Below are 14,293 nucleotides of genomic sequence, written 5' to 3' on the forward strand. Positions count from 1 at the left end.
CGCAACCCAAGTGTCCGATTCGCTTACTCTCATCTACCCCTTGGCAGATTTAGTCAAGTTTCTAAGCTTTCAAAATATCGCGCTTTGACTTTCCAGGGCATCCAATCAGATCGCGCCATACATACACTTTCGGTTTGAGTAATGGCGACCTCCATGTCTAGCCCGTGTTGTCGCCTTTGCCATGGAATTTTGCCCAAAAAACAAAGACGAACGATCTTTGGAGAAAGTTTTGGCGTGTATGATCAACTGCTAGAAATAATAGATCAGATTCCTCACCCAAATGACGAAAAAGGGAATTACATCTGCGGTATGTGTTGGAATAAACTAAACAGATTGGGTAAAATCGAATACGACATAAAAACAAAGTTAGAAAAGTTAAAATCTGAAAGGCATGACTTGATACGCGATTTACGCTTGAAGCACAAGGGCGATATAAGCGTACAGCAAGTATGTACACCTAAATCCAAAAAACATTTAATTGTTCACTCGCCAACACCGAGGAAAGTAAAACAGCTGTTCACTGAATCCAAGTCCACTCAGCTGACGGATACTCCAACATCATCATCGAATCCTGTGACCGACGACAAAGACAGGAAGAAAGTGAACATTCAGCTTTTCTCTCCCAGTAAAATCAAGGTATGATTTATTATACATTGTCATAAATAGATTGATATTTTGTGTAAACATGTACACAGGACAAAACAGATTTTGAAACCTGACACTAAATTTCATATTTTTTATAGTCTATTTGCATTTCACTGCAGCTTTTGACAGTTGTCATGATTTTTAAGAAATGCTAAGCCAATAGATTTGGTTTTAAAGAACTATATCTTTTCAATATTGTATGGAAGTAGTGGATATAACCTTTTATCCAACATACAATTTAAAAAAAAATTATATGTATGGTTGGGGCGGTATGGTTATGTATTCAAAAGTCTCAGAATTTCATCGGATACAAATCAAATTTCTCGTGAAAATATATATGCTGATTCTAGTTATAGTCGCTTAAGTAATGAGGATTATTAATGATTCGCTAACAGGTTGTATACAGAGGTCCAAAAGAAAAGCTGAAATCCAAAGTTATCCCTGCTGGAGATTCACAGAACATCATTAGATGTATTTCAAGGGGTGAATCCCACCAGAAAACATCCAAAGTAATCTACAATTCCACTTCACAAGACAATATCCATAACTGTGTGATCAAAGATCTCAGAAAGGAACTGAACAAGCTTTCATCTACCAAGACTATGTCATGTCTTAGAAAGACATCAAGTGACAAGGTAGCCACGATTAACTTCGAGTCATGGGATTTGGAGCTACAGTTACATTCCCCATTATTGTATAAGATAATATCTGGTTTCTTCAATCCCCATAATCATGTTGCAGTGGCAGTGATCGCTGCTGTTATCCAAAAGAATCGAGTTATGCACATGTCTGCCTTTCATCATGCAGTAACTCAAGTTTTGGATAATGGTGGAGCAACGGATGAGGTAATTATGCAAAATTTAATACATCATTGTCACACGTGATGTACACAAACCTGTGTGTGCTTGTGAATAATTTAGAGGTACAATGGTGAAGATTATTAAGCCATTTAACTGAAACTAAAGAAAATTGTAATTGTTCACTTCATTGCATTTAGAAAACTATTACATATATATCAATATAATGCATTGATGGTGTTGTTTGGTCTTGAATAAAACATTGCTCTATTATGTGAAGAACATAAATTAATTTTGTTTTGTAGTGCATAAATCTTCTCAACAAGTTGGGTCTTTGTTTGCCACCATCTGCTGCGTCAAAGAAGAAGTCTGATTTGATAGCAAGGCAAACTGACCACATACAACGACTGCCAAAAATAAACTGAAATCCCCCTTCCTGTAACACATCATCGTCGTCTGGGTCCTTTCCAATATATGTACAGGGTTTGACATTTACTTTTTTGAGCACTAGACCAGTGGGCTACTTCAAATGCATTTTACTAGACCTGACCTAACATCCACTAGCCCTGACCAACTGTACAGAAAAAAGTGATAGTTTCTCCATATTTAATTACTTACTTCTAATGACAAACGTTAAGTTTGAACTAATCCTTATTTGATTGTCTCAAAAACATCAGTCTCGTCAATCAATTTGATATGCTTTAATTTTCAAACACATTTTCTGTTTCGTTAAATTCTACTCGGCACGGGAATTCTTTAGTCCATTTAGAATAAAATGATCTCAACCGGGTTTTTTTTTTAAATTTCTATTTCATAAGCCCTGCTTTGTTTCTTCCCAACCTTTTCCTTTTCTTTCTTGGGACATCTTTCCTTGAGGACGAGACGTCGTATTTGAATATAGAGACATTCCCGCACATATGTCAACACCGAAAAATGGCTCTTTACGACGTAATTTATTAATTTGATAAACACTTTCTTATATTTAATTCAAATAAACGTTTTTTTTTAAAATGAATTCAATTTATATCTATTTATCCGAAACATAACTTTACACCCATCATCGAGCAGATGTCGTAAAACATCACTTCCGATCGTGACTTATGTATTAGAAATAGAAATAAAGATTATGTCATCACGCAGTTCAAAATTGCTCACAAACTCTTTACAATCTTATTGTTTTAAAGTTTCTTGTTTATTTTTTCAACACGACCAGTCGGACTAGTAAATCGACATTTTACCCGACCGGACCCATCATTCAGTAGACTCGGTCGGTCGGACGTGCCTTAGTGTCAAACCCTGAATGTACAAGTGAAACCTAGCTTGCAGAGTCTTTCCGTTTGTTCTTTCATTATGGAAACAAGGGCTGTCACAACTATGACACAAGGCCAAATTATTACGGCGAGCAATATTTCCATTTGTTAATAAATTATATTGTTGCACATTAGCATCCACCGACATAGAAAAAATATCTTCTTCCACATAAGTCACGCTCATGATGTGTTTTTGTTGAGTGTCGATGCTACAGCTTTCGTTTTTATAAGTCACACTTACGAGGTGTGTTTGATGAGTGTCAATCACGAGGGTTCTTTGTCAAAGGTTCGGGGGCCTATCGAAAGTGGCATTAAAATATGATAAAATGGGTTTTTCTCTATCGATCTAACTATCATTGGGGTTTCTACTGCCTCACAGACGTGAGAAATGAATCATTAAAGAGGTCGAGAAGAAACATCGAGCCTCGACTCGAACTCTTTGACCTCTGTTTCTTTGAAAAGTATGCGACCTAGCACAATAAAATTAAGTTTAATCAATTCCGCGTCTCGGAATCGATCAGATAGAATCTCCAATTCAGAGAAAGTGAATGTGTAGAAAAAGAAAATGAGAAAAAACTAAAAACTCTCTTCTCGAAAGCACAAATTCAGCATTTCTCGGTCGCCATCTTGCCTTCGTCTCCGAAGCGCAGGATGTTTTCGAGGAGGTCCGCGCTCTCTCGTTATATACCGGCGCTCTCGCCAGTTCGCTTCACTGGTAATCCAGCAAGGTTTAAGAAGATTTTAAGAAGTTTGAAGAAGATGAGCTATTCCCGCCTAGCGAGAATTCCGCTGCGCCCCATGCCTGGGCTGAGGACCCCCATGACCCCGCCCATTACTAACAACAACGTGGTCCCACCAGAGGACTGGGAGGCGGAGGTTGAGTTGGACCAGCGGCCCCCGGGGACCACCATGCCGGTAATGAGGACCCCCATGACCCCGCCCATTACTAACCACAACGTGGTGCCTGAACACCTCCGGGAGGACTGGGAGGCGGAGCTCCGTCTAGTGGAGCGGCCCCCGGGTAGAATTGTTTTCAGACCAGATGGGGAGTACGAGTGGCACTTCTTCCACGAAGGAGTGCCAGACGCCCCTAAGCAGCCCCTCAAGAAGAGGCACCGCCAGAACAAGCCCGCCACCCAGTAAGAGGGGTAAACAACCTCATAGACAGTGTGGGGGACTTTGATAGTCCCCCCGGCCCTTTTAAGGGCCACCCACATCTTTTGAAAAGATGCTGTATATCACAATGCTTGAGAAACGTACAAAAACTAAGTGGTGGTGAGTGGTGTATCAGTGGTGTTAATGGAATTGTGAGTGGTAGTATGGTGTTGTTAATGGAAATGTGCGTAAAATGCATCTAATGCAGGATACTCTTTTTTTTCTTCCATTTTCAAGAGTATGCTAGAAATAATCAGATGCGGAAAGGGGGGTTTCTTTATGTGTCAGAAGTGTGTCCTAACTCTTCCTTTGGTAAAAGGAATATAAATATATATACACTTTATACACCACCATACACCGTATATCGTTACCCCTTTACACGCTGCTCGCAATAATTATGTAGAATTAGATTTTCTTACATAACGTAGTGATGATCGGGAGAAAATAGAGGGGCGATTTCAAGGTCACAATATATATTATGACCTTCGCGCAAATATAAAAATGTTGAGTGATTTGATGCGAAATTGAAATAATATATTATTTGACAAGAAAAATGTTCACGTATACAGCTTATGTATAGGTTAGACGGCAACTTTACTTGATAACGTCTATCAATATAACGACAACATATAGACATGAATTGTAAGATGTACGTCGTGACGTACTTTTTCGTTGTGATCTCATAAGGTGCGAAGTGCACAGATATCATAGTTGTTTTTATATACTATAAAACTGTTCTGCTATAGCCATAATAGTGTTGATGTCCAAAGTACTTTTAGAGTAAAAATGAATTATTTTTAAATATATAGCGTAAAACTATATGCGATCCGGGTTAGAATAGGTCCTCAGTACCCCTTGCTTGTCGTCAGAGGCGTCTAAATATGGGGTGTTCTTTCGGATGAGATCGCAAAAACCGAGGTTCCGTGTCACACCAGCTGTGGGACGATAAAGATCCCTCCCTGCTCAAAGGCCGTAAGCGCCGAGCATAGGCCTAGATTTTGCAGTCCTTCACGGGCAGTAATGACGTCGCCTTATGAGTGAATCATTCCCGAGTAAAAAATCAACAACAACAAAATCAATCACATAAGATTCAATACAAAGGCCTAATGCAGAAAGATCTGACTCAAACCACACAATATAGTGAACATATCCATAAACTCTGTGCATGTTAACCGAATTCCGTAGCTGAGCTCATTGTTTACAAAATACCCGCGTTTCCGCGAAATGAAAACGAAACCTGGCATGTTCTAATTTTCAATCTTCTAAACGTTACTGGGTCACCAGTGAAGCGAACTGGCGAGAGCGTCGTTATATAACGAGAGAGAGCGGACCTCCTTGAAAACATCCCTCGGAATATCTGAGCTCATTGTTTACAAAATATCCGCGTTTCCGAGAAATGAAACCTGACGCCTATCTATTTTCTGTCAGCTGTTAGACGAGGTCCGTAAATTATGTGTAAATTGTTCATTTGATAAATGTGTTTGTGTAAACTTTTAATTGTTCATTGAATAAATGTGTAAACTTTTAATTGTTCTTTAATTCTTTTTATTTGAAAATTTCACATAAAGGAATACACCAGGAATACAAAACGCTCACACGCTATCCCCCCAACACCTCGCCTGCTACACAGCACCACCTCTCCCCACCTGCCCAGCTTGACCGCGCCAACCCCGCTTGACCGCGCCAGGTGGCCCCGGCCACCTGCTTGACCCGTCTATAAAACCCCGTACTCCAAACTACACTCAAAACTGCACTCAGTTGAACCACCCATCACCCCGCACTCAAAACTGCACTCAGTTGAACCACCCATCTAGTCGCCTTATACTACTGGGGGCCAAAATGACCCTTATAAAAGGTGAAGATAAGGATCAGTGATCAATCTCATAACTCCTATAAGCAATACAAAATAGATAGTTGGGCAAACACGGATCCCTGGACACACCAGAGGTGGGATCAGGTGCCAAGGAGGAGTAAGCATCCCCTGTTGACAGGTCACACCCGCCGTGAACCCTATATCATGATCAGGCTAACGGAGTTATCCGTAGTCTAAATCAGTGTGCCAAGAACGGCTTAAAAATCGGTATGAAAATTGTCAGACAGCATTTGACCCAATCATGGGTTGTATTGAAGAACTAGATCGTTATAACAACGATAGAATTTGCGAATTGCTCACTTCAATCCAGACTGTTGAAACCCCTGTATCATTAACTTGTTTGTCAGTAGCTTGCCTCGATTTAAAAACTGACTATACACAGAACAAGCTCTTCTGTATCGAATCAGTTGAGAGATATAAACACCATATGCAGGTGATAATGGAATATTGCTACATAAATATGGGAAGTTGACGATGGAAAAGCTGAAATCATCCCGTTTGTCATACAGTTGAGTTGTCAGTTTGCCGTTAATGTCTACTGTCAATAAAATAGCTAAGTATGAAGCAGAAGTGGACGACTCTGTGGTGTCTTATTTCGAGCTCACAGGGATATATCGATTAATTGATTGATTAGATATTGTTTAACGTCCCTCTCGAGAATCTTTCGCTCATATGGAGACGTCACCACTGCCGGTGAAGGGCTGCAAAATTTAGGCCTATACTCCTTTCTTAATGAGATGCTGATAAATATGCATACCGCATCGAAAACGAGTCTACCGTCGGTACAATCTGATTAAAACCAGATCGTCAATCCGCTCTATTGGCCATGAAGATCTGGTTTTAATCAGATTGCTGTCGGTATGGACGCACAACAAACATGTCGGATTTTGCGGAATGTATGAAGTCGGTTGGTTGCGCTACGCGAGATCTCAGTATTGTCCCCCTCTTTACCTTCGGTTTTGTTGAAGAAACAATAAACGCTTTAAATAAGAGTGAAGGATGCAAAGAAGTTTCCAAAGGATACAAATATTTCAGCGAGAAATACATCTCAGATATCAGAGGTAGGTCAAATCGTCTATCAGCTGATCAGTTTGACAGATACTATCAACTGATCGATCTTGATTTTGTGACTGTAACATACAACATATCTGCATGTAACAAAGATGTCTACTGAAGAGATTATCTTACATATTAAATAGTCATATGAATTAAATACGATGATTGTCTATTGATAGAAATGATCGATCGTATAGATGTCCAAGTACCCCCCCCCCCCCCCCTCTCCTCAGAAAAAGTGTTAGGCCTGTAGCCTCCTCCCAGCCTGCTGAAAAACCATATATTTTTGTTGAATGGTAAATAATCTAGTAGTGTCAATGAGTTCATTTATGACAAACTAGCATCATTTTATCAATTTATAGTCCCTGTATATATCATGATTTATTTATTCCAAATTAGGGCCCTCCTGGTCATACATCATTATTAATAAAACATATTGTCAATAAAATATGTTTAAATCAGAATGCATGTAACAAATTTCAGTATGTAATGTTTATGAGAAGAAGAAAAAAAGTCCACTGTAATTTAGTATTATGAGCTGCAAAACAATGTTCATAACATGCGACATTTTGAACATGGTATTAATACTTAATGTATTACATGCAATTACCAATGTGTATCCTAAGGCAAAACAAAGGAAATATATACATGTACATAACAATAATACATGTAATCATAATAGAAAACGTTGTATTATGAAAAAGTACCATACCATAAGTCAGTCATCATTTCATTTTTAACTATATATTTCATTGAAAAAAATAATTTTTATAAATGAATTTAGCACCCATTTCCATTATGCACAATTATTCAGATTTTATTTTACTATGGTGCTTAAGGAAAAGGTGATAACATCATCATTTAGAATAGTTTATAATGAAATCATCAAAGCAAAATTTTTAACCTCAAAATACTTAGGTTTTAAATTTCGTAACTTGTGCCGTAAAATTTCAATTTTGCATTTGATGTGTTATTTCACTGCAACACCTACAGATAACATTATATTGAAATCATGTGAAGAAAATACAAACAATTCTGTATGTTTTGATATAATATACATAAAAATGAGCTACATATGAATGCTGCAATAAGTTTGGGGGTTTTTTTTCTTTCAAAAAGGTACATTTCAATGAAATATATAGTGAAAAATGAAAAGATGACTCACTAATGGCCTTGTACTGTACATATGATTAATACTTCACTGTAATGCAACTGATAGCACGGGACGGTGCATTGGTACCAAGTCAACATGTCATGTTTATAATGAGTGCATATGTGCAAACATGGTTTCTCATGGTTCATATATAATACACTGTATTACTAGTAGTATGTATCTAGACAATGTAAATCACATGAGACATTACATCATACATGTAACCTTAACATGCGTATATGGTATACATGTGTATATTGTATCATGTAGTTATAATGTTCAATTGTTAAAATTGTATACTATAGATAAGCTGTCTCGAATACTTAGGGTACAAGACTAGTTGACATGACACATGCAGGCACTGTCCCTTGGTACCCTCCTGTGTTCAGAACAACATTTTATATTAAATATTGTTTTACTTTACTCCCCATATAGCATCCTTTTTATACAGTGCATTTTCAATCAGTATTGTTACATTGTAAAACTTCAGACCAATGTCAATATAGAAATCCTTAACATGTGTATTTAAGGTATACATGTGTATCATTATCATGTAGTTATAATGTAATTGTTAAAATTGTTATATAAATATATATGACTGGCGTCATGAGAAAAGGGCCCTTATCTTTCGACGTCACAATTCACAGAAAACGACGTCAAAGTTAATGAACTTGAAACGTCAAAATCGCGGCAACAAAAAAGTTTGTTGGTTGTATTTGCTTATATTCTGGATGCATTAATTATATAAATAATTACATGGCAGTTGATGAATTAAGAGGTTTAACAATAAGAATTTTTATGCCCCCGAGGTCGAAGATCGGGGGGCATATTGATTTTGTCCTGTCTGTCATTCTGTCTGAAACTTTAACCTTGCTAATAACTTTTGAACAGTAAGTGATAGAGCTTTGATATTTCACATGAGTATTCCTTGTGACAAGACCTTTCCGTGGGTACCAACATTTTTGACCCTGTGACCTTGACCTTGGAGTTTGACCTACTTTTTGAAAACTTTAACCTTGCCAATAACTTTTGAACAGTAAGTGATAGGGCTTTGATATTTCACCTGAGTATTCCTTGTGACAGGACCTTTCCGTGGGTACTAAAACTTTTGACCTTGACATTTGACCTACTTTTAATATTTTTTTTTTTACATTAGTCATAACTTCTACATTATAAATATTAGAGCTTTCATATTGTACATGAGCATTTCTTGTGACAAGATCTTTCTACTGGTACCAAGATATTTGTCCTTGTGACCTTGGCCATCTTCGGAATTGGCCATTATCGGGAGCATTTGTGATTCACAAACACATCTTGTTCATATATGCATTGATTAAAGTTTGTTTAGTTTAGGAGAAAACAGTTTAATGAAATAATTTTCTTTAGCAAGTCTCATGGACGTTGATTCTGTTTTAAGTTTATAAAGTGGAAATACGCTGTAGTTGCCTCTAGCACAGCGTATCTCCATTATATATATATGCTGATGCACTGTCATAGTGATTTACTTTGATACTGTTAATAGACAGTCTCTGTTTCATTCATCATTCATCATTAGAAACAGACCGAAAAGGAATTGGTGAATGATTTATTAGACAGGAGAAACCCAAGATCATGATGTCTCTGACTAAATCGTAATGTAGCAAAAGGTAGAGGTGGGGGGGGGGGGGGGGTTGGTTCAAAATATACGATTCTCTCCCATGCGGACTTCGGACGTGGTTTGAGACAATGAATATGATTTATGATTCAAACTTTTTTCCTTTGCGTAAATACTAATGCATTGAAAGATTTTTTATATAAAATTAATTGTCAGGAGCCTGTATATATATTTTCAAATAATGAGTGTAAATAGATGCAAGTGTATATGCTAAAACATTGAATAGAATACCGACAAGATTATTGTTTGGTAGATTCTTCATGGTGTCATTGTCAAATCTTGTGTAGAACTTCTCACATTGTTTGTAAATCTTTTCACATCCTATAAGGTTCACATTCGGTCCCATTGTCGTGTGTTGAATTTAAAATACTTTTCAGGTTCATTTTATAATATTTCTTTTCACGTAACTTCTGAATGAATTTCATACTCTTTTTACTACAATCCAATGTAACATTGGTTAGTGTGTGTGCCTTCGATGAAAACATATTTAGTGCGCTCGAAAAAAAAGAAGAAGAACAAAGTGTATATTTACACACAAGAATAGCTTCAAGTAACCACACGCTACGTACATATATGATATTCATTTAATTTAGATTAAAACAATGAAAAGTTGATGCAAATGTATATACAAAGGTAAAATTGAATGAATATATATGGTTGCTCTACAATTCTTAAATACAATTACACTAATCGTCCTTCAAATCACAGCATCGACCGCATCGAATCATCTACAATTGATCAAAACTTTCGGAAAAAATCAATTAAACTTTTCAAATAAAAATCATAGTGCACATTTGTTTAATAAAACTTGAAGCATATGGGGACATAAATTGGATTATTTTCATATTCAGTTCATGACATAGCCTTCTTGTTCATGACGTCGCATAAAGTAACGTCAAAATGGCACAACGTTATCGCAAACTATACTGTATTTACATATGTATTATACTTAAGTAAAGCTTTTTACGAAGACATCATAACCATTTTATGAAAGTATACACCATATGAAAGAATTTTGAGGAATATCATTTAATTTGGACGCGGGGCCAAATTTGGCCCCAAACGTACCTTGTCCTTTGTAGCCCTCAGTAGTACCTTAGCTTAGCTTGTTTAGTTGTAGCCCTCAGTAGTACCTTTGCTTAACTTGTTTAGTTAATTGACCAATATCTACAAATTAAAGACATTGACCAACTTCTTTTCAAAAACAATTTTTCAAACAATGCTGTTTTTGGTATAGACTATGACCCCCTTGGTGGAGCGACAAAGGACCTCCAGATCTGTGGTGACACCCAGTATGAGACGTGGGATACCATGTGAGCCTACAGCAACTGAAGCATTTATAGCAGTAAGAACTCTTACAATATATGTTTTCATGTATTTGATAATAAATGCAGGCACAAATATTTGTTAAAATCACTAGTCCACTTATTATATGTCCAGTTGTAAATACCTTAGACATTTAACCCAAAGATAACTAAATGCATAAGTCTATATATGCGTATCAATTTGATAAATTATAAATAAATAAACAAAATTTACAAGATCTTTTGAATAGAAAATATATTGTCATACTATGAGATCTTTGGATTGGTGTTTTGAATAAAGCACCAATGTATTGATGACAGATTTCATGTAAAAAAGAAAATAAATGATACAAATAAATAAAAAAATATATAAGAGTCGGCAATATTTTTAAACTGTTCTACTATTTTCTGTATTTTCAGAGGATGAATGACAATGTCAACATTTATCCCTGTAGAATTTGTGTCAGTCCATGGTCACCTTGGCTGGCAGCTAGCCCAGACAGAAAGGTGCATTGCCCTTCTCTTACTCCATGTTATGGTTTACTGGATATCAAGTGTCCTGTCAAACCCCTATCACAATGTGTTACCTCAACAAGGATGAAAATGTGTTTAAGCTGAAGAGGACACATAACTATTTTCATCATGATGCAGCTTGCGGTAACAGGACTAGAGTGGTGTTACTTGTTTGTTTGGACTTCAGATGAATCTCATATTGAACTTATCACATTTGACTCAAGTAGATGGCAAGAAATGAAAGATAAGCTTGATATGTTTTATTTTGACCATTACTTGAAAGGCTAATCAATATTTGATATAGATCATTTTCATTTGAAGGAATGTTTTCATTACTTAAAGTAGCATTTTCTATATCTATTCATGATTTGCTAATTGTTTCCATTCAGTTTCAACATGTTTATGCCAAAGTAACAAGATCAACTGTCACGTTATTACATGCAAAGTCTTGCCATAAGAAACCTATATACAAAATATGAAAGCATGCCTTAAATAATTCAGGATATATTTTCTTAAAAGTAGATCAATCTCCAAGGTCATGCAGTCAGAAACTTTGGTACCAAATCCAATTTTCTCACATATGAAGACTGAGAGCATTATCACTTGCCATTTAAAAATTATGTGCCAGGTTAATTTTCTGGACAGACAGGGCAAAGATATTTCTCCAACATTAGTTACAGGGGGAGGGGGGGGGGCTTAAAATCTTCCCTAATGAAAGTGACTTCTAAATATGGTTGTGTAATTAATTAGAGTTATTGTTATTAATAATAAAACAACCAACACACAGGTAATATGTGTCGTGAATTACATGTCATGAAATTTATAAATCTTGTATTATGTTACTTTAATTTCTGGTACAATTTTTATATTCTGGTAAGTAATTGTATATATTCATCTCATTTTCCTGATTGGTTTCATCTTCAATTTACTTCCATTCCTTGACAAGAGGATCCTTGAATAAAGTTAGCATGATTGCCACTGTCCATAATTGTTTCTACCTTCCTAAGGGAATGACACCATCAAAAAGGTGGTACTCCTCGACTCTGCGGATATGCCTCTCAATATGTATCCTTAGTTTTGCTATCACCTGGGTTTGCTCCACTTCTTGCCTTGAAAATTTACCTTGACTTTAGAGGAATGGGGGCGTGTTAACTGAAATACCCGTCCCCTCTAATACCTTGTTCAGAACAAATCCTTTGTCTGCCATTATTGAATCACCCCTATCCAGGAGATCAATCAGGCCAGAAAGCTTGGTAATTTCTACATCTGACATATTTCCTGTGTACAAACTTGATACAAAGGTCAGAGCTCCATGTGGAGCAATCCCAACAAGTCCTTTACATGTGTAAGAGCTTTTGTATGACGAACAACACTTGAAACTGAGAACAAGAGATGAAGATCTCTCTGTCTTTAACTCTGTACAATCAATGATTACCCGTGTAGAGGGATACATACTTTTGAATTGGTTAGGCATGTTCTCATTTATTTGCTCTCTACTTGGCCAGATATTTAATGCTACCAAGAGCAAAGTATAAAAGATTTGTCCATGTAATAATTTTCCTACTTTTAGTCATCTTCAGTGCGAGGTAACGAATCAATAACCCTTGACTTGTGAAGATGACTTTCAGTAGACAAATGACATTTAGATCTTGCAGCCAAATCCTGCTCCATGAGACCACATTTCAAACGGCATATAAACATGAACAATTCGTCAATGAGCAACATGTTCCTCGGATTGCCCACCAGTACGTGCTGGTTGATTCTGTTAGAAGATCTGTAATAAAAACTGGTCATTCTATTAGCACCAGGTTTGATAAATTCATAAAAAGTCGTAAACATGATCATGGATGCAAAACACAAAAAAATAAAATGAAATTAATGCATTGTCATTTGAAAATCTTTGAATGCCAAATCTTTCTATTTCAAGTCGTTACTGTAATTTTTGAATTTCCTCTTCCTTCTTCAACAAATCCTCCAACTCATTAACCCTATTTGTCTTAGGCTGCACTTCTTCATACATACTGCTGCAATATATAATGCATATTTAACTAAAATCCATACTGTATAAATAATTGGAAAGCTAGTCAAACAATTTCATAGCCAGTAACAGACTGACCAACCCCCTATCTTTTATAAAGGATCTCTCTGTTGTGTCAGTAATAAGTATTTGTGTACTTCGATGTATTCATTTATTTGTATATTACAATATTATGCATATCTCTTATGAATGTGAAATTTACAGGAGCACGCTCTATACCTTTTCGAAGTTGGTAGATCCTTTAAACTACATGTATTTATTTTAATCATGCATATTAAATCATTACATAAAAATGTCATTTTCTCAGAATTAATATGGTGGTGTAAAGAACAGCATCCATACTAAGAATTAAGAGAAGAAATATACATAAGCACAGGTGATTTTCAAAGTTATATCGAGCATGTTACTTTAACAAAGTGCATAACATACAGCATTTTAAAAAATATTTCAATACAATTTCTAAGTCTGAATGAATAATACAAAATTTCATACCTCACAAAGATCTTGATGATCCAGCATCCTACTGTCCAGTAGCAGTTGATCTTGTTGTGAGTTGAATTATTCAAAATAGTTCAATACAATTACAAACCAGCATGAATAAAACTAGTTTGACAATTGATTTATCATTCTGAGAATAATTCAGGAATAATAAGTAAAACCAATTCCACATTGAAAGTCCCAATGATATGCAGCAGCACTGAAGAAACTTAAATCATACTTATTGCTAAATTATATTTGCCTTGATTCTCCTAGTATTTTCAACTGTTTATAAATAGAAATGGTAATTTGAAGGTA

At 36.1% G+C, this 14,293-nt stretch overlaps 1 protein-coding gene across 1 annotated transcript; it reads left to right on the forward strand.

Annotated features, from left to right (window-relative positions):
• On the forward strand, nucleotides 1-5,432 carry LOC125651569 (uncharacterized). The gene is made up of 3 exons (XM_048880225.2): nucleotides 1-636; nucleotides 1,041-1,490; nucleotides 1,748-5,432. The coding sequence occupies exons 1-3, from the start codon at nucleotides 142-144 to the stop codon at nucleotides 1,865-1,867; spliced, it is 1,065 nt and encodes a 354-aa protein (XP_048736182.2). The 5' UTR covers nucleotides 1-141; the 3' UTR covers nucleotides 1,868-5,432.
• Nucleotides 5,433-14,293: the final 8,861 nt, after the last annotated feature.

The sequence above is a fragment of the Ostrea edulis genome, chromosome 5, assembly GCF_947568905.1.
Source record: "Ostrea edulis chromosome 5, xbOstEdul1.1, whole genome shotgun sequence".
In the NCBI taxonomy this organism is placed as follows: Eukaryota; Metazoa; Mollusca; class Bivalvia; order Ostreida; family Ostreidae; genus Ostrea; species Ostrea edulis.